At 42.8% G+C, this 19697-nt stretch overlaps 1 protein-coding gene across 13 annotated transcripts in view; it reads right to left on the bottom strand.

Moving 5' to 3' along the window:
• CADPS2 (calcium dependent secretion activator 2) overlaps positions 1 to 19697 on the bottom strand; it is a 367142-nt gene that overhangs the window by 28919 nt on the left and 318526 nt on the right. For 8 of the 13 annotated variants that reach the window (XM_082239476.1, XM_082239478.1, XM_082239481.1 and 5 more), the window contains 4 exons: positions 18659 to 18733; positions 15861 to 15944; positions 15728 to 15760; positions 7813 to 7920 (listed from right to left, as the gene is read on the bottom strand). In XM_082239476.1, the coding sequence (XP_082095602.1) occupies positions 7813 to 7920; positions 15728 to 15760; positions 15861 to 15944; positions 18659 to 18733 (300 nt within the window). Of the gene's footprint in view, positions 1 to 7812; positions 7921 to 8485; positions 8504 to 15727; positions 15761 to 15860; positions 15945 to 18658; positions 18734 to 19697 lie in introns of all 13 variants that reach the window. The other 5 variants (XM_082239470.1, XM_082239475.1, XM_082239480.1 and 2 more) reach the window with 1 other exon arrangement.

Genomic DNA, 19697 nt, shown 5'->3' with positions numbered 1-19697 from the left:
AAGAAGCATATATGTGGATCAGAAAGCATGTTTACCACAGAAATAACATTTTTTAATGAGCAACATTCACCTTTGCCACATGACCAGGTTAACACCAGCTAATTTTATTTTTTAAGTCGGTTACTTTAGCATCTCATTTACTAAGCCTAATGCCAATTAAAACTCCGCTGGAACAGGTAGAGATGGTGGCGCATTGTTAATATTTCACACAGGAATGTGAATCTGTGTTTAACCAACTAGGGTGAGCTTTGTGAGAGAGCTCTTACCGCTGTTATTGTGGAGGAGAAAGTGGCAAGATAAAAACTGCTGTCACAGTGTGTGTTGTAGAGACAGCTGAAGCACATCGACACGGCTTTCACAATTGGAGGTGTTGGTTTGCCAATAGCTACAACAAAAGCCCTTTTAAAAAGCACGGGGGACTGAGTCCTCCAGTGCGATGCAACAGATCCATAGCAATTTCTTAGCCCAGTTCTATGGATTTTAGAGAGTACGGTTTTGGAACCAGGTGATATACGGCAACTCAAATGTTTACTTTTTAGGCCACTTTTCACCCCTAACGTGGGCTCCTGAAGTAGATCACGTAAAACCCCCAAGCCAAAACACAACCAAGTAACCAAAGTTATAGTTAAAACTAGAAACTTTAAACCGGAGGCTTGCATCCAGTGCAGTGCTAAGTAAGCATAAGGATTCCTGCTGGTGCAGTGGGATTCCTACCCCCTTCTCCCTGACACAGGACTCCAGCATCTGTCCTGCATAGCTGTCAACTTACAGATTTGAAAATAAGGGACCAGCAGCCAAAATAAGGGACCTGCAGCCTCACCTGTTCCAGGCACTCCAGTCTCCCTGTCCTCCTGCAGTCTGGTCAAACTCATGCTGGTAGCCTCGAGAACACTGTCCAACCAACTTTGTAACTAGAGGTTCAACTGAATAGAATCTGAATCACATGCACCACAAGGCCTATGCAGCCTCAACTTAAGATGGCTCCCCGGCCTGGCTTTGCACTGCAAAGTTTGCAGCAGCACGTGCAACAAAATGGCGTCCAACATTCAAAACCCCCCTCAGCTTGCATTAACTAGTCACACACAAGGCATGCAAGCTCCACCCCCCAGTCGTTCTTAGACTTCTTATTGGGTGAGCAACACAGCCAAGCAACACAGTTGGAGCCTCCCTCCTCCCTGGCCAGCAGGGAGAGAGGGAGAGGAGCTGCTTCCTTTGAAATTTAAGGGACATCATTTAAGGGACATCCATCAATAAGGGACAGCAGCGGGACATGGTGCTGGAATAAGGGACTGTCCCTTCAAATAAGGGACACTTGACAGCTATGCTGTCCTGGGGTTTCTCCCAACCACCCAGAGCAGAGTTTTGGAGGGTTTGGGGTGTGGGAGGAGAGGGGGTGAAGTCTTGTTGTGCAAGCAGGAATTATTGTGCTGATGGGATGCTGACTTAGCACCACATTGGATACAAGACCAAAAGGACACAGTTAAAACAGCCGTAGATTAGAAGCCACATGGAATAAATATGCTTTCACTGCCCACCTAAAGCCCATCAAGGATGGCACTTGCCTCAGCTCCTTTGGGAGGGAAGTCCAACATAATCTCGCTTGTAGCCAGGCGTGAACAGAGCGTGGTTCTCCTCCTTCCCACCCCATTTAAACGCCCAGGTAAAGATGAGTTGCCCTTTAATGCCTGACCCCAATAAAGAAAAGCCTAAAACCTGTTTTTTCCTCACCATGAGCTCATGGGAGTTGGGCTACAAACCAGCTCTTCCCTGTGCAGAGGATTGGTGTTGCATTTTTTGAAAGTTCTCTCTAATCGTATAACTATTTGTGAATTTCCAATTGATCTTCCATAAGTTTTCCCATTGGGCCATGATTATTGAATGGCCAAAATCTCCGTGACCACCGGGTGAGAGGGTTAGTTAAGGGGGAGAAGGAGGGAAGAGAACAGCGTGCTCCTTCTTCCTGTGAGTTCTCTTGCTGCTCAGTAAGCGCAGTTAATAGGCATGGTCTTTGCTGGGCACATTCAGAGATCCAGACCCATACAGGATGATGCTAGCAGCTTGCAAGTCCCAGGTAAGAATCACCACCAGATGCTGTGGTCCAGCACAAAGACTGCTACCTGATCTATGTTTTCCTATTCCCTCCCAAATCCTAGCTTCCACCATGGCATCTCACTGCTGAACATGTAAACTCCATCTACTGGAAAGCCCTATGTTTGTCTGACTTACGGTAGAAGTTCTATATGATTGCAGTGACTCATTCATGAAAGCTAGACTGCTTCAGGAGTGGGCAACCCATGCCACAAGCAGGCACCACATTAGGGACTTGTCCTAATAACTTTGGCGTGCAAGTCAATTTAGTCAATGGTCTGTTTGACATGTAACGCTAGACCATGGTTTAGTGCTGCAAGACATGAGCCTTGGCGGGCCCTGAACAGTTTGATCCTGGCTTGATTGAACAAAATAAAATAAATATCGAAGCAAAAGCTCTCTGTTCACCAGAGGAGGGTGTAGGGAAAGAGGTAAAGATTCTTTCCCATAAAGTACTAAACAATGGTTTATCATTATGGGCAGCCTAGGCCAGTAGGGTTGCCATATTTCAAAAAGTAAAAATCTGGACAGAAAATAAATTGGACGTTTTTGAGCTATTTCTGAGGAATATCAGCAAAAACGACACTGCCGACATGGGCTGCCATACGTCCGGATTTTCCTATACACTCCACCTGGATGCTGCTCGCGGCTGCAGTATTCTGGATATGTCTATGTAAATTCCAGTCATATGGCAACCCTATAGGCCAGTGACTTAGATAGTATTAAGTGCTACTTTATTACCTAACATATATACTTCATAGAAGCCTGTTATTAGGTATAGAGGCTATTTGTAGAAAAAAACAACAGGAACTGAACTTGCACTTATTTTGGAACAAACCCATTCACTTCAATGTTAACTCAACAGGCATACTTGCAACTTTTTTCTGGTCATAGAGCAATACTCCTTGGTTGCCAACACAAATAAAAGTCACAGATGTTGATTCCAGAAAAGGTACGGTATAACAAACGCTGAGGAAGCCCAACAACCAATCTTATTATATCGAAGCGCAGTGCTTTCTGTTTCTCTTGTCATATTCAGCTTATCCAGTCAAACCATTTCTTCAAAAACTTTTCATGAGGCCTTGCTTATTGATTTGAGCAAGTGCACGATTGTGCACAAATGAGGTTATGAGATGCTAACATTCAAAATAAAAAATAGGCATGGAAAAGAAAGAAATAAGCAGATTGTGTCCCTCAGTTCATCTTCTGTCTCCTGAAAAAGATGTGCCTGTTTTTACAGACTCATTTGGAATGCCTTTCTGATTTCAGTGTTGCGGGGCTGACTTTACCTTGTAGTCGCAAGGTGGACCACAATGATGTGTGTGTTTTTATTTCCCTTTCTTGCCTACATACATTTCCTGATCTGAAAAGGCCCCATGAGAGAAGTTAACTCCTGGTGCCTTCTCCTGGGCTTCTATTTAAGCATGGGAAGTTGGAGAGGGAGCCGAGATCAATGTCCTTGCTGGTTTTCTTTAAGGAAAACCTTTCCTTTGCCTTAAAAAACCCCCACAAAACTTCGTACACCGATTTCTTTGGCAAGGAAAAATAATTCACTCAAAAAACCCCAACAACCATGAGCAGCATGGTAGACAGCCTCCCCAGCTCCCTGTGATTTCAGGAAAGTCCAGCTGAGGGCATCATGGGGTTTTCTGGAAGCTTGGACACCCTAGGAAAGCTGAAGGAGAGCAAAGACCACCAGAGAGACGATTTGTAGAATGAAAGGACAACCATAAATCCGATCTACGTCCCCCCTTGCAAACTACCTAAAATAATTTATCCACATCGCTCTGATCGTTTTTAGATGCATCCTCCCCCTCATCAACTGAAGGAGAATGGTTAAAAAATGGAAGAAATCCAAGTCTTCCTAGTCTGCGGACTTGATTGAGCTCTGTGATGGCAGAGCCCAAAATCTTTGTTGAAGCATTGGGGATGATCCAGTGAATTATTAGATGTGTACTGTACAGAAAAACAGCAGCAGCTTAACTTTCCCAACTACTGGGTGCCATGTTGAAAGCCTGGTTGTTGTCTTTTTTAAAAAATACATTTTAGCACAGAATCAGGACTGTGTGCTCATTACGTCGCAGGAGCAAGTGCTATGGATCTGGCCCACCGCCCACTGAAATCTCTATCAAGGTTCCTATCTAAGTTTTAAACATTTGGAGAAAGAGAAATCACAGTGCAAACAGGCAGAAAGCCTAAGAAATGAAGCATATGCTTGCAGATCCCGCTGCAACACCAAACTGATGCAGAAGTTGCTAATATGTCTCTGGTACTTTGTAAAAATGCCAGCTGGATGGATGGAGTTGTTCCCCTCCTCCCTTTTTACCTCTGCAAGGCATCGTAGCTTTCGCAAATAAATAAATAAACCGTTCTTTCACACATACTAACACTTAGCTTATTAAAACAGATGATACTTTTCAAAAATAATTTTACAACCGCTTAGAAGTGTCTGTAAGGAAAGGGACTGAGTGCTAAAGTCAAGCTCCTTTCGAGCAGTCAAGCTAACAGACGACGAACGGCGACACGAGAGTCTTGCGAAGCGAGACCTTCCACAAACTACCGCAAGCGAAGTGTCACCGCAAAGGCTGTGAATCGCTGTTGTGAAAACATTTGCGGCAACTTGCATAATTAAACGAAACTGCCAGAAAAGCTTTCTAAAATGCCGTGGAGATGGAACATAAATAAAGATGCACCGCCGTGGCAAATGGTAAGGCGAATTCAGACCCAGGGCAGGAACTGACCGTAGTGAACTGCTGAAGGAAGGTAGACTTCTCCAACAGTCTTAGGGGAGGTTGCTAGAGGAGTCTGGGCTTATCTAGACTGATGCCCTCAGTGCTCTAAATACACATAAAATGGGATCGTGATATTTCTAGCTGCTGAGAGCAAGTGACTTATGAGTTCCTTGTCGTGTGTGTATGTTGCTGCCCTGGAGTATATTTAATAGGGCTAGTTCTGGAGTTGCTTCTATTGCCTGTTTTGTTATTCTGGAGATTTCGTGGAGTGAAAATAGACCACTGGTACAAAAATGTATGGGAAACTGCCCTATTGTCAGGGACCATGCTGAGGAGGTTTGCACTGAGGAAGAATGGTGGGAGCCCCCCCCCCCCCGATCCTGAATCTTCTCAGGAGCAGGAAGGCAGTATAGATTTGGAACAGTGGTTTGCAGAGGGACATAGTTCAGAAGGCAGAAGCTGGGGAATGCTGGATAGGGAACAGCTAGCAGAAGAAACACTAGAAGAGAGAGAGTTAACAGATTCACAATTTCTGGACAGCATTCACCCCCCATTCTCCAAAGACATGAAGAGCTCAGAATGTGTTATAACAGAAAGCACAGAGGGTACAAGATCAGGTTACAAGATGTAGGAGTGATGTAGATTAATGGGGACGGAGTGGGGGAGTGAGCCTTAACTGGGAGCACCACCATTTCTAGGTAGACGTGTTCTTTTATCTCTCACTGTGATTATTAAAGAATCTAACTGGTAAGACATTCCTTTCGTTTGATCTTTTTATTTACTGCCACAGGGGATGAAGCGGATTCCCTGAAGCCTGACACCTATAGAGAAGTTAACCAACAAACTTAGACTAGCACACAGACAAGCCTTCATCTCAATATGGTTCCTCTTTATCACATACACAGCACTGCAAGACAACCTATCCCCCCCAACAGCACACAAACCAATCTAGCTAACCTGACCCAACAACCTAGCTCCCCCCCCTGCAAACAAGCCATACTGCAATCAACTGAACACAACCAACCAAGCTCTGGACCCCCAATCTCTTGCAATATCAATATAAATATATATAAAAATAAAGGAGCTACCCACATGATGCTGACACAAACCCCGATGCTAACACTAGGCAACAGAGCAAAATAACATCTTTCTATCCTTTTTTCCCTCAGCTGAAAGATGTCTATGACCAAAGTGTCTCTCACTGTGAAAAAGACTCCATCACTTCAAAGTGTAAATAACAGATGATACCTTTCCCTGTTTATCTGTTTTGTAACCCCCCAAAAAACTGTAATAAAAACTAATTTTTAAAAAAATCGGAATCACAGCTCTCCATGAGGAGAGTCGAGGGGCTGAAGTTTGCAACACCCAGAGGAAATAGATCACTCAGAAGAACAGTCCGTACAGACCAGTGCATGTGTATATGTTTAGATCGTCCAAAAGCCTGCTCAGTTATTTATGCTTTTAAAAAATTTGCATACTGACTTTCATCTGAAAATCACAGGGCAGTTTACAGAGCTCTGCACTGAAAGTGTGTCTGTGGCCACTTTGCATTAGGAGGACGACAATGCAAAGACAGAGCAGGAGGGATGGAGAACAAGGCAGAGAATGTTGAGAGTGAAAGGTGGACTCACACTTGGGAGTTTTATCTTCGTGTGAGCGCTCGTGACATCCAGGAGGGACACCCACCCATGGAAATACAAATTGCAAGTCTGAAGTGTGAGTGAGGTTCCTCTCTCAACTGTTATCTAGGTAAAGGTAAAGGGACCCCTGACCATTAGGTCCAGTCGTGGCTGACTCTGGGGTTGTGGCGCTCATCTCGCTTTATTAGCCGAGGGAGCCGGCGTACAGCTTCCGGGTCATGTGGCCAGCATGACTAAGCTGCTGTGAACCAGAGCAGCGCACGGAAATGTGGTTTACCTTCCCGCCAGAGCAGTATCTACCGTATTTATCTATTTGCACTTTGACGTGCTTTTGAACTGCTAGGTTGGCAGGAGCAGGGACCAAGCAATGGGAGCTCACCCCGTTGAAGGGATTTGAACCACCGACTTTCTGATCAGCAAGTCCTAGGCTCTGTGGTTTAACCCACAGCACCACCCGCGTCCCTCAACTGTTATCTAGTTGTGGCCAAACTCTCAGACTACAGCAAAGGGACAGGAAGAATCTGTTGGCTCTGCTGAGTCACCAGCAACTTCTTTCTCTTCTTCTTCTTCTTCTTCTTCTTCTTCTTCTTCTTCTTCTTCTTCATGAAATGTTGCCATTCCAGCCAGCCATTGCAAGAACTAAGAACTAGCTCATGCATTAGTTTCCCACATCCTCGTCCCATTTCCTTATGTGTTGTGGTTTTTAGACTGTGAGCCTGAGGGCAGGGACCGTCTTAATTCTATTTGCAAGTCAATCTGGGGGCAGTTTGTCAGATGAAGATGGGGGGGGCAAAGGGGCTCTGAATAAACATACACAATGAGCTTGTGCAAAGCACACGGTTTGGGAGAGATTGGAAAGATATTTCATCTAAAGCCCCACATACTGGACATCTGGCCACGTACTATTAGAAGGGGACTACTGACAGTTGATAGAGAGAAAAGCAGAATGGATTTGCCCTGCTTGGACCAGCATAGGATATAGCAACCAGCTATGTGAACCACTGTGATAATTTCATCTATTTAAGATCAGAGTGCAGAGACGATTCACCAAAACATAACATCCCATCATCACCATCAGGAAAAGCAATATTTCAGAGTTCCCAAGACCCTCTACTTTGTGGCAGCTCTTAAAAAAAAAAGGGTGAAGTTACAATGACAGCATAGCCCTAGTATCTTTATATTAACTTATTTGTCAACCAGTATGCCTCTTGGGTATGGAATAGTTAAGGCCGGTTTGTCAGCACGGCAATAACAAAAAAAAACAAGCATCTTGCTCTGCAATTGCAGCCCAAAAGAGAAGCTTGTAATATTCAGACAGATCACTTGGGATTCAGACAGCTACTTATACTTACATCAAACAGTTTTTCTATGTACATTTCTTCATTGACCTTATCGCGAAGTATATCTTGGTTCTGACGAACAAATGTTATGTAAGTGTCTGCTAGATCCATCCCCGGTTTCTGTGAGAGGGGGAGAGAAAGAAAGATTGGGGGCAGGGGCAGGAGGAAAGACCACAGAGGCATAACTTGCACTGTGTGATAAATCTTATTCTTCAGGTAAACACACATTTATACAAATAATAATAATAATAATAATAAAAACATGCACATATGCACATCATTTCGTCTCATCCAAAATCCGTATCAGATTTGACAGAAATTTACAGCAGGTCTGGAATTTAAATTTGGTGAACGTGGAGTCCGTTCTTCTAACAGAAGCAGACTCTGGTCTGTTTTCAAAGAGCTTCACTCCCGAGCCCCACCTCCCCAAAATATACAGTAATGCATGTTTCAAGTGTCACTGATATATATTTTCTTTCCAGATGTGTATTTTGCAGGTGCTGACACACAGAGGCAATCATACGGAAAGAAAAAGAAAAACATAGCAGTGCACGGTAGTGAGAGGAAAATGCCATAATTTGATTGTGAATGGAAAGGCTTCTATAAATACCATGAGACGTTTCATGCGCAATACTATGAAAAATATATATATTAAAGTCCATTATATTTACTCATCCATACATACACAGTTGTGGTCTGCAGTCTGGATGTATAGTAGCATAGCATGGATATGAAAACAAAAGATGGATACATTACAAGTCAAGAAAACACACGGTACTTTTTACTGTTCTCCCTCCTTCCCTGCCCCACCCCAGGTTGGTCTTGGAATCAACCCAAGTTTGAGACTGAGGAATTCACATGACATAGTTTGGAGGAGAAACTTTAGGCGAATTCAACAAGCTTTCATTATTTCTTCACTTGCCTGGTCTGAAAAGTTTCAAAGTGTTGGCAGGATGAAGACCCTAGGGCAGAGGTTTTCAACCTTTTTGAGTCCACGGCTCCATTGACCGATGACATTCTTTCTTCAGTACCCTTGTCGCGCTCAGGAGCCCAGTTAGGTCATCCCTTGCCTGCAAAGCTGGCAGCGTCTTAGAATGGCAATGGTGCCCACCTGAGAGGTGCCAGAACTGAGTTCCGGTGAGCTCTGGCTGAAAAAGCCATTATTATTATTATTATTTTATTATTATTATTTCACCCTTCCTTCTGAAAGAGTCCAGGGCGTCAAACACATTCACAGCAAGCTATTTTTAAAGAAGTTTTCCAAAAACAGTTAAACACCTCTAAAACAGTTAAAACGGTCTAAAAAAATGTTCTGTCTTTCAATCATCTGAAGATTGCCAAGAATGGTGTTCAGTCATCAAATGCCTGGATAAACAGGAATGTTTTCAAATTCCTTCTGAAAACCAGTAATCATGATTGAGAAAAAGTGGGTGTATCACACCTTAAATGGTTAAAAGATCAGTGAAGGCGGTGAAGGTCCTGTGTGAGTGCCTGGAGGCGGTTGGAGGATGGATGGCTGCTAACAGATTGAGGTTGAATCCTGACAAGACAGAAATACTGTTTTTGGGGGACAGAGGGCAGGCGGGTATGGAGGACTCCCTGGTCCTGAATGTGGTAACTGTGCCCCTGAAGGACCAAGTAGGAGTCATTTTGGACTCACAGCTGCCCATGGAAGTTCAGGTTAATTCTGTGTCCAGGGCAGCTGTCTACCAGCTCCATCTAGTATGCAGGCTGAGACCCTACCTGCCCATGTACTATCTCGCCAGAGTGGTGCATGCTCTGGTTATCTCCTGCTTGGACTACTGCAATGCTCTCTACATGGGGCTACCTTTGAAGGTGACCCAGAAACTGCAACTAACCCAGAATGCGGCAGCTAGACTGGTGACTGGCAGTGGCCGCCGAGACTACATAACACTGGTCCTGAAAGACCTACATTGGCTCCCAGTACGTTTCTGAGCAGAATTCAAAGTGTTGGTGCTGACCTTTAAAGCCCTAAACAGCCTTGGCCCATTATACTTGAAGGAGCATCTCCACCCCATCATTCTGCCTGGACACTGAGGTCCAGCTCCGAGGGCCTTCTAGCGGTTCCCTCACTGTGAGGTTACAGGGAACCAGGCAGAGGGCCTTCTCAGTAGTGACGCCTGCCCTGTGGAATGTCCTCCTATCAGATATCAAGGAAATAAACAACTATCTGACTTTTAGAAGACATCTGAAGGGAAGTTTTTTAATGTTGGATGTTTTGTCGTGTATTTAATATTTTGTTGTTGTTGTTGTTGTTGTTGTTGTTGTTGTTGTTGTTGTTGTTGGATTGTGGGTCTTTGCAGTTGTTCCTCTTTCCAATTATGTTTTTAACTATGTTAATGCTTAAGTCAGCATTGATCTTAACTATTAACTCTGATTAACGGGATATGCTGGGAAGCTTTAGTGTGAATACTGGTTAGCTTTAGCCATGGTTTTATGTTCTGATGTAGCCATAATTAACACCAGTTGGGGGAAAGCCAGGGAGGTGTGAGGTGAGGGGATCTTATAGCTTACTCTCTTAACCATGACTAAAGGAATCAGGAGCATTGTGTGTTCAACACTTTTACTGAGGTCCCTATTTCAGCACATCAGAAAAAAAACCCACCAAATTATGTCACAACCTCTCTTGAGAGGAGGACAATGGCACTTTTTGTGCTTTGTACAGAACGTGGCGTATCTAATAAGTGTCGATTTTGCATTAAAATAGCTCAAAAGTGTTGTTGTTGTTTTAATCTTAATTTGCCTAAGAAGCTCAAGAACTTTGGCCAAAGAAAGCTCAACAACTTTTCTGTCCAGGTTTTCACTGTTCGAAATATGGCAACCCTAATTTAAACTGAAGGTGTAGTAGTATTTCAACATTATGTATGTTACAGCAATGTTTTCAGGGGATTTCACAAGGAGGAAAAAATGAAACCAAATTGTGATCAACATCACAAATGAAAAGAGTTTGGAAGCTAGTATTATGTTGAGGAGCAATTCTTCCCAACAAATTGCTCTTTAATATCTTTAGTGAAACATGCAAATTTGGTTTCAAGTTAGTTGTTGTTGTTTTTTCTTAAAAAAAGAGATAGCCTGAAAGCAGTCGATTCTTGGGGGGGGGGGGAATCCCATTAGCAATCTTTCTCCCTTTTTCTTGGAAATGTTTACCTAATTTGTGACATATGGGAATTTCACACCTAGTGAATATATTTTCATGTAGCTTGTAGCATGAGACTCTAATCATTAGAAGAATATACACAAGAATGATAACTGCAACAGCTGGTGACATTTACCAATTAGAATTACAGTTCTTTAAAACACTATCTTTCCCCCCCTCCAGTGTACACAGGGTAATTATCTCTGATAAATTGCTGGAAAAAAATCTAATTTTCCTTTTAAATAGTTTTACTCACTGTCTATACATGCCTCGATAAACATGAATGATTCTCCAAAGAACTACAGTGGTTAAGTTCTCCTTTATAAAGCTAATGAAGCTGGATTAAACAGCTAATTAAGAGCCATTAAAACTTCCTTTTATGAACATTTACTTAGGGAGCGCATTTTAAACAAAAAGATCTATGGCACTTTCAAATATTTAAGATACACTACCTAAGTCACTGGAAACTTTTTAAAGGCACTATTTGAAAAGAGCTTCTCAAACAGAGCCTTTTGACTTGCAAGTCTAAGATCTGACAAGCTGCTTTGTTAACCGGCGTAGGATTATTTATTTCAGAATTAAGGAGACAAAATATATTTCTGCAGCCATGTCAGTGTAAAGGGATTTATAGTTATTGAGCAAAACTGGAAAAATGGAATGGGGAAACTGAGAACAGAATTGTGAGTGTGCCTCTCTACAAGCTAGTGGGTTGTCCGCTTACGGACTGGAGTTCTCACAAAGGGAGTGAAAATTCAGAATGCAAAGGTCACTATTGCAGTAGTTTTCAACCAGTATGCCGTGGCACCCTGGGGTGCCTCGAATGAAGGTCAGGGGCGCCACTGTTCCTCTTTCCTTCCCGCCCTTCCTCTGATGCCCTCCCGTGTCTCTGCCTCCCAAAGAGAGAGGAGAGGAGGCTGAGGGAACACTCCACAAAGGAGAGTGTTTGAAAAGGGGTGAGAGGTTGCCAGCTCTCCAGGCAAGGGGTGACATAACTGGGCTCCTGAGCCCCACAGGGGTGCTGTGGAAAGAATGTAGCTGGTCAAGGGAGCCGTGGACTCAAAAAGGTTGAAAACCTTTGCACTATTGGCATACTTTGCTGCAACACCTTACATTGCTCTGCAAAACCAGGAATTTTGTGACCAACGACATGTTGTGACCTCACTTCCTGTTAACATGTTGTGACCTCACTTACTGTTGAACATCAAGTGCTTGGTGGAGACTTATTAAATTTCACGCAGGCATTTTCGGCAAGCCTTTTCTTCATTTTACAGTTAATTTCAACTTATTTTATCTTTTTTTTGTAACCTGATTACACAGTTCTTAAAAAGCTGTGGTGTTAAGCAATAAGTGGAAATTCAGTATTAGACTCAGAACAGATCAACTGGAATGAATGGATCTAACTGAGTCACGTTCATAACTTTCAGCGGGTCAACTCTGAGTAAAAGTCAGCTCAGTACCACCCACAATTGTTGAAATGAAATAAATAAAACATTGCGCTGGTGACAGCACTGCTACATCGGCAGCAGCCATCGCCCCAAAATACCGCACCACAACCCAAGGAAAACACATAGCTGGGCAGAAGCTGCTGATAAGGGGAAGGTCGTCACTCACCTGTCAGCATTATAAGCCTGTACTGTTATTTTGTAGGAACCATTTGCAACGGGATATTAAACAAGAGGAAGTAGAAGCAGCCATCTCAGGCAACGGAAGCAGTGCTAGAGAAGTACTGCCGGTGCCGCAGAGTCGCCGGCTCTTTGGCTTCCCAGGTAAGGGCAGCATGGCATAGTGGCCTGTTCCCGTTTTACCTCAGGCGGCGAAACGGGATGCACCATTCCTGAGAAGCAGGAAGAGCTGGACCAGGCTGCCAAAACTCTGTCAGCTCAAGCTGGGCCTACAACCATACCACCAAGGTAGACTATGTGAATGATTATTATTCATTGAATTTACTGTATTTTTCACTCCATAGGACGCACCCGACCATAGGACGCACCTTGTTTTAGAGGGGGAGAACAAAATAAAAATAAAAATTCTCCCCCTCTCTGCTCAGCGCCCCCTCAGCGAAGTGGCAGGAGAAACGGAGCCCTTTCCATTTCTCCTCCAGCTTCGCTGAAGGGGCGCTGCACAGCTCTCCCTCTCTGCTGAAGCCAGGAGAGTTCCCGCTGAGCTCCAAAGGCTTCAGGCGGCACCGACCCCTCTCACTCTCCAGGCTTCAGTGAAAGCAACGCGTAGCCTCAGGAGCATGGAGGGAGCGCTCCCTCTGCACTTTGGAGGCTTCGCGTTGCTATCGCTGAAGCCAAGGAGCCTGCATTCGCTCCATAGGACGCACACATATTTCCCCTTAATTTTTGGAGGGGAAAAAGTGTGTCCTATAGAGTGAAAAATACGGTATATACCGCCTCATACCCGGAGGTTGAATAACTGCTAGTACTAGTTGGTAGGGCAGGGCTAGGCAGCACAGATTTCCAATGCTGGGGTCGCTGCCAGTTACTGAGAGAGGCAAGGCAATGGGGAGGTTTGCACAGTGTGGAAGCAGTGGCCTAAGAAGCAAATTGACTCTTCCACTGCACCTCCAACCCTGTCGACCTCCCCAGTGCCTCACCTCTGTTGGTAATTGGCAGTGATCCTGAAGCTGGGAGCTCTACACCATCTTATCCCTGCCAGCCACATCTGGTAATGAGACAGAGAACCCAGCTTAAAGTCATTCTTTTATAGAGCAATTTGTTACTGACACTCGGTGTATCGTGAAAGGTTTGAAGATGCGGGAAGCATCAAACTCTGCTCTGTGGTTCTTTAGGATTAGATGGCAGTGAGGAAGGGACAGCGGAAAGCAAATTTGGTTCAGCAAATGTCTGACAAATTGCTAAAAAAACCGACACGGTGGATCAATTGCCCAGTTTCAAGGGAGAAAAGGTACATTGGTCTGCCTGTTGTTTTTTGGTAGAATATAGACATCTTTTTATCACAGTCAACAATGCGCAAAGGTAAGCTGGAAATCTGGAAACACAAAGGCATCAAGGCAGAATCCCAGGAAATGAAGCATGGTAACAGGGTTAGTGTGTCACTGTAACACATGTAACCAAATACCACGGCAAGAGAAAAAAGGGAAAGAGTTTAAAACAAGGGAGTAAACTACAGCAGATTCTTTTCCTGAGGGTTAATCACTTGTTAACCTGGTAGGGTGAAGATGATTTAAAAAGAGAGAGAGAGAGAGAAATTCCTTGCTAATTATATGCTTCTGCCAATGATCTTCCTGTGGCTTCACCTAATCCTGCAGGTGCAGGTCATGTCTCTCCATTCACTGGTAGGAGGGTCCGGTGCCTGGTAAAAACCTCTGTTCCCCACAGGGGTCCCCCCCCCTCCCAGCCACAGATGCAAATACAGAAGAGCAGGCCAAACCTTTCAGCTGAGCGTTAACAGTGTACCAGAAGGAGGGAGAAACACAGAACTGTCACGATGCCTTCTTAACATAAAAAGAGGGCATTCTTCTGCTTCATCATCTTTTTTTTAAAAAAAGATCCAAAGTGTAAGAATTATTTGCAACCTAAAAAAATCTACATTATAATTCATTAAGTGGAGCAAGAGCCTATCATGCAAGAAAAACAAGGCAGCTAAACAAAGCCACGCCATTGCAGGTGAAAGGGCTGGGGATATTACTGACATCTTAACAATCTGTCAGAATCTTAACCAACAGCAATAGTGATAAAAGTAACAATTGCAAGCACAGCTTGGCTACATTTGGGTTAGTCAGATAACTTAATGGCTTGCCACAACCTCACTGGAAATCCAATTATGTATGCAAATACTGGGATGTTTATCCTCACTTGTGGAACTCAAAGGAAAATGTTATGCACATAAAGGATACATGCAACATAATCGTCTTTCTGCAGGGCAGGACTTACAGTAATTAGGGCTGGACGATAAATCAATATATCATCCAAAACTGGTTTGAAAGCAGTATCATGATACTGGTTTCATAATTTTTGACCTGGCAATATATTGTGAATCATGGTGTGTGTGTGTGTGTGTGCGCGCGCGCTATGCAAAAATCACAATGTGGGGAAAACCGTGAAGCCAGCCAATGCCTTTACATAGCTCCATCCTTATTTCAGACATTGTGATATATCAGCATATCACGATGTTTAGCTGGTGAAGCTGAAAAGCAGGTATCGCGCAGCTCTAGTGTACTCCCAGATTTTGCATTAGGTCAGCTTTGAAAGCATTGAAAGAAAGCAGGTAAGCTTAGAATTTTCTCAGAGGGGAAAAATGACTGATAATTGAAAGGGAAAGGTGGTTTAGAACAGGATAGCATTCTGTACTGCTTTTTCCAGTGTTTGAAAGAAATTAGGTTTAGGCTTGAATAACCTGGCAAATCTGAGCAACAGCGGCTGGAGCATCTGAGGTGCGCAAGAAAGATATTCACGGACAAAGGATATAATTTTCAAAGCATCCACCCAAATGAGCTAAGCCTTGGAGAAATACTTCCAAATGACAAGACGTCCCCCGTGAAACAGTTCCTAGGTTACAATCCTCACTCCTCTGCAGCTGAAAAAGTACACTGAGAGTAACCTTCCTTAGTTTTGCTTTGAGAGTTAGCTTCTGCTTAAGGGAAATGAAACCCCCTCTAGGGGCAAGACGTATCTGTTTAAATACTTTGTTGTAAAGCTATAATGAACTGCTAAAGGAAAGCATAATGATAACACATGAAAAAGTACACATTGTGGAAAGCGACAAAATTTACAAAACTAGTACCGGGGAGGAAAGGCTACTTACAGGAACGTCCACGTATTTTGCAGCTGCTTTCACCTTCAGAGAGATAAAAAGCAAGAAACAAAACCTGTAACTAACCATTGTTAGCTCAGAGTGGACTTTAGAAAGCAATTGTTACAAGAGCTGGAATACTTACAGTGAATGAAAGGATTGACGAGAAGAAAGTGCCTTCATCATACCTTGATAATTTAGACAGCACACCTTCCAGCACTGAAATGAACTACATTAAGAGGCAGCGTGTAAATATTGATAATGCCGTTGTAAAACTCCTAAGGCTGAGGAGGGGAAGGATTTTTCTCCTGTGGCTGCTACTATGCAACCAAACACTGCACATGGGCATTTCCTTAGCTAGATCTATGCTACATAAAAGGGTGCTCAGGCTATCCAGCAATCTAGAATATACAAATTTATGTTGTGGAAGGATGCAAACTGATGGACTACTACTTCCCCACCACAGCTACTGTAACCGGAACATTCAATTTAAATAACAAAGTGTTGGGATTTAAAGATTCAATGATATTACTTCTCATCTCTGTGCCCTTCTGGCTCCTTATTGCTTGTGGGCTTTGCGGCAATTGTAACATTTCACTTGAAAGGAGTGCCCAGTCAGAATTCACCCAGATGCTTTTAAGCAGAAAAAACAGCTGGGGAGGAAAAGGTTAAGCAGATCCTAACCCATCTCCGCCAGTTCAAAACGGTGACATCCCTCAGTACTTTTCATTTAAAAATCAAGGAGGTTGGGAGGCTGCTTATGCGTAAGGCCAAGTTTGGCCCTCTGTTATGAATCACAAGAAAGCTTCCCAGAAATAAGCGTATTGTGTCATTTCTTTCTTGGCGTTACTCAAACACCAGCCAGGGAGCTGAAAAGCCACTTCTGTTGGCCATTAATGAGAACCTGCACCCTAAAAAATTAAGAACTCCAATTCCTAATCATTCGTACTTTGGAAGTCACATCACAAGAAGTGTGAAGCAGAATGAGAACGCTATCACCTTAAACGAGACCAGAGATTAATTTAAAAATAAAACAAAACTATGCACACTGATATATGCTATAGCAGTATTAGCTGTCACATTACTGCAGGCGAATAGGCCTTATGACAAACCTATCAAATGTTTTAAAGAGCAATTGCTTGCCGTCCAGATGACTCTCATTCCTAGAACATCAGAGCACCACTTTGTGAGTGAGAGGACAGGACAAAATTCCCCCTGGCATGCTGTTAATGGCCACTCTAACAGTGTCACAACAGTGTCACATTCCTTATTCCTTGTAAGGATCTGAGACGCTCACCCAGGCTCCTAATGGCTTGAAGGAGTTACGGTAGTAAACTGCAGTCGTCAGATCTTTAACCTGTTCTGTTTCCGACATATCTATTTGTAAGACCATTAGTCTTACATCATCATCTAAACATGTCTCATTACACCAAGAAGTGATCTTCGCTGTGTTTCGAATATAAGGAAGGGCCCCACTTCAATTGATGGCACCCGTTCTCTGCCTTCCTATTATCGCAACACTGAATAGCTTCTATTTAAGTTTATTAGTTTTATTTCATAAAATTTATACACCGCTGAATCCCATCAAAGCAGTTTATCTGCTCAGTTCGCTGTAGTCATCTCAATCAGGGTGCCAAATGATAGTTAATATGGTTCTCCAATGACCCCACTGCTGGAAGGTGGTCAGTTTTAGAGCTAGACCTGGAAAATACAGGTTCAGATAACTGAGGGATCAACCTGTACTTTGCCACAGGTAAACTGGGATTGTAGCTGCTAAAAACTTAAGGCGTGATGAGAAGGCATGTCCAAACATTTTGGGATATTTGGTGAACACAAAGAAGCCGATTAATTGCCTGGGGCAAGTCCGTGTTTTAGCCTGATCAGGTGTGAAGAAAAAGTAAGTTAATTTCACACAACCCATTCTGAGCACCTATGTGACACCCAATGTGGTCAATACAATACTCAAAATCCAAATCTGACTAAAATCTAAGGTTAATTTTGATGCTATCTGCCCATGTTAGTGTCTAGAGGCCTCTGTGACTTATAGAGCACAACAATGGACCATTTAAACAAAGCTTGTGGACCACAGTTTGGGACCTTCTGCCTTTGTCCCTGAAATTACTTGTGGATAGCACTTTTTTTGTACCCAAGAATCCAGTTTGGAGCTTGTAGCTTCAAATGTTGGAATCCCTCCACATCCATAGTGCTACTAGACCATGGAGAGATACTAGAGTCAAACTGGGGGAAACCAGGTGCAATTGTACCACTGTTTATTACTCTTTGGGCCAAGCTGAGGCTGATAATTCTGCCATTCCCATTGGTACTGTACCTCACAACCCACCCTGTTCATGAAAGTGCATTTTCTTCTCTGTAAAGTTTTATGTTACTTTATTTGAAACATTCTCAGACCAAGGTAATTATTTCAAGATTTCCCTTTATAGAAGGGGAAATGCAAAGAAGCAACATTGAAAATAAGGGCGGCTAAAAAGAAGAGTTAAACAAAAAGCCTTTCAGGGTCTTTCTATGTAAGATCAACGTCAAAATTAAAATGAGCTTTAAAAGCCTTTGAAAAATCTGGAGAACACACTTGCTTCACGTGCATCATGAAACAAGCAAGAAAACAACGATGCACCTAATTAAAGCTAATCTTAATATAGTACAAATGTGGTCATGGTCGATGCCAGTAATTAATGAAGGTACTGTAGTATGAAGCACAAAAGAAATATACCCGATTAATAGACGCTGCATAGGAATCCTTGATCAAATAGGGATCTAATTTAAATCTGTAAACATCGTGATGAACTGACCTGGTGTTAGTCACCAAGCCTATTTTCCTCTAAAAATGCAACAGGAAAAATACCAAACATCTCCTTTTTGTAGAAAGCAGTCATTGTAGAAAAAAAGGCACAGGGCTTTTCAGCTACGAAGTGCGAATACATTTACCTTTGAAACAAGAAGTGAAATTACTTCCTTCACCGTTTCTTCAATCAAGTCATCTATTTTTGAATGGTATTGTTGCTGTGTTTTAGGAGACAAAAGCAGCATTAGTGTGTTATATGAACACAACACTTTTGCCTTAAGTCATACATAGAACAAAGAGTCTAAATCTGACAGATCAGATTTGCTCAAAATTATCATTTTGAACCCCCAATGAACAAAACCTTGAAAATGATCCACCCTGTCAGTACTTTCTTACACTCTGTGTTGAAAAATTTCCCATGTACGCTGTTGAGTTAAGCAGCTAATAGGGTTATTATTTAGACGCACTGAGGTCTTATTCTTATTCAGGCAAAGGAATGTGAAAGATACTTTTTGTCTCTCTGTAATTAAGGTGGTTGTGGATCTTCCCTCTTCCTCAGCTCAAAGGTTTGGTTCAGCTGCAGAAGCAAGATGACTCCCCCCCCCCAAATAAAGCACTTTATATCTAACCATTCTCATTCATAAGTTATGGCCTCTAGAAATAAAATGAGAGGCCAATTGTTAAATATTAAAAAGAGCCCTTTTATCCATGAAGTGAACTGCAGTTTATACAACTCCTGCATAATCTGTTCAAACATGGGTAAAAAATAAAATTCCATCAGGAAACCTGAAGAGATGGTAATAAATTACCAGGCCACAAAAGGCATAACAACAAAATCAGCTGTTATTCTCCATCTTCTTGCTTCTGCCTTTTCTTCCGCTAATGAAAATGTGCTGTCTCTTTAAAGAAGCCCACTTTAAATTAAACCTGAAAGACTTTCGTACCCTGTTTCGGCGATAAATAGAGCAGACTTCCATCCTGCAGTTAGCAGGAGAAAAGGCTCCTTTTCTATTCTCAAAGTACATCCATTAAAAAAGGAAGAAGTAATTCTCCTTTCAGAACATTTGTTCCAGGGAGAAGAATGCCCCGCCAACCACTTCACAAAAAAATATGACTTGTAAAGACTAACCCTATCTTGATAGTTCAAGGCTACCTGAAACAGCAAGAGCATAATGCTCAGAG

This window comes from Podarcis vaucheri, assembly GCF_965113315.1.
Source record: "Podarcis vaucheri genome assembly, chromosome: 10".
Lineage (NCBI taxonomy): Eukaryota > Metazoa > Chordata > Lepidosauria > Squamata > Lacertidae > Podarcis > Podarcis vaucheri.
Note: the sequence above shows the minus strand (reverse complement) of the source record. Positions and strands in the feature narration are given on the sequence as shown.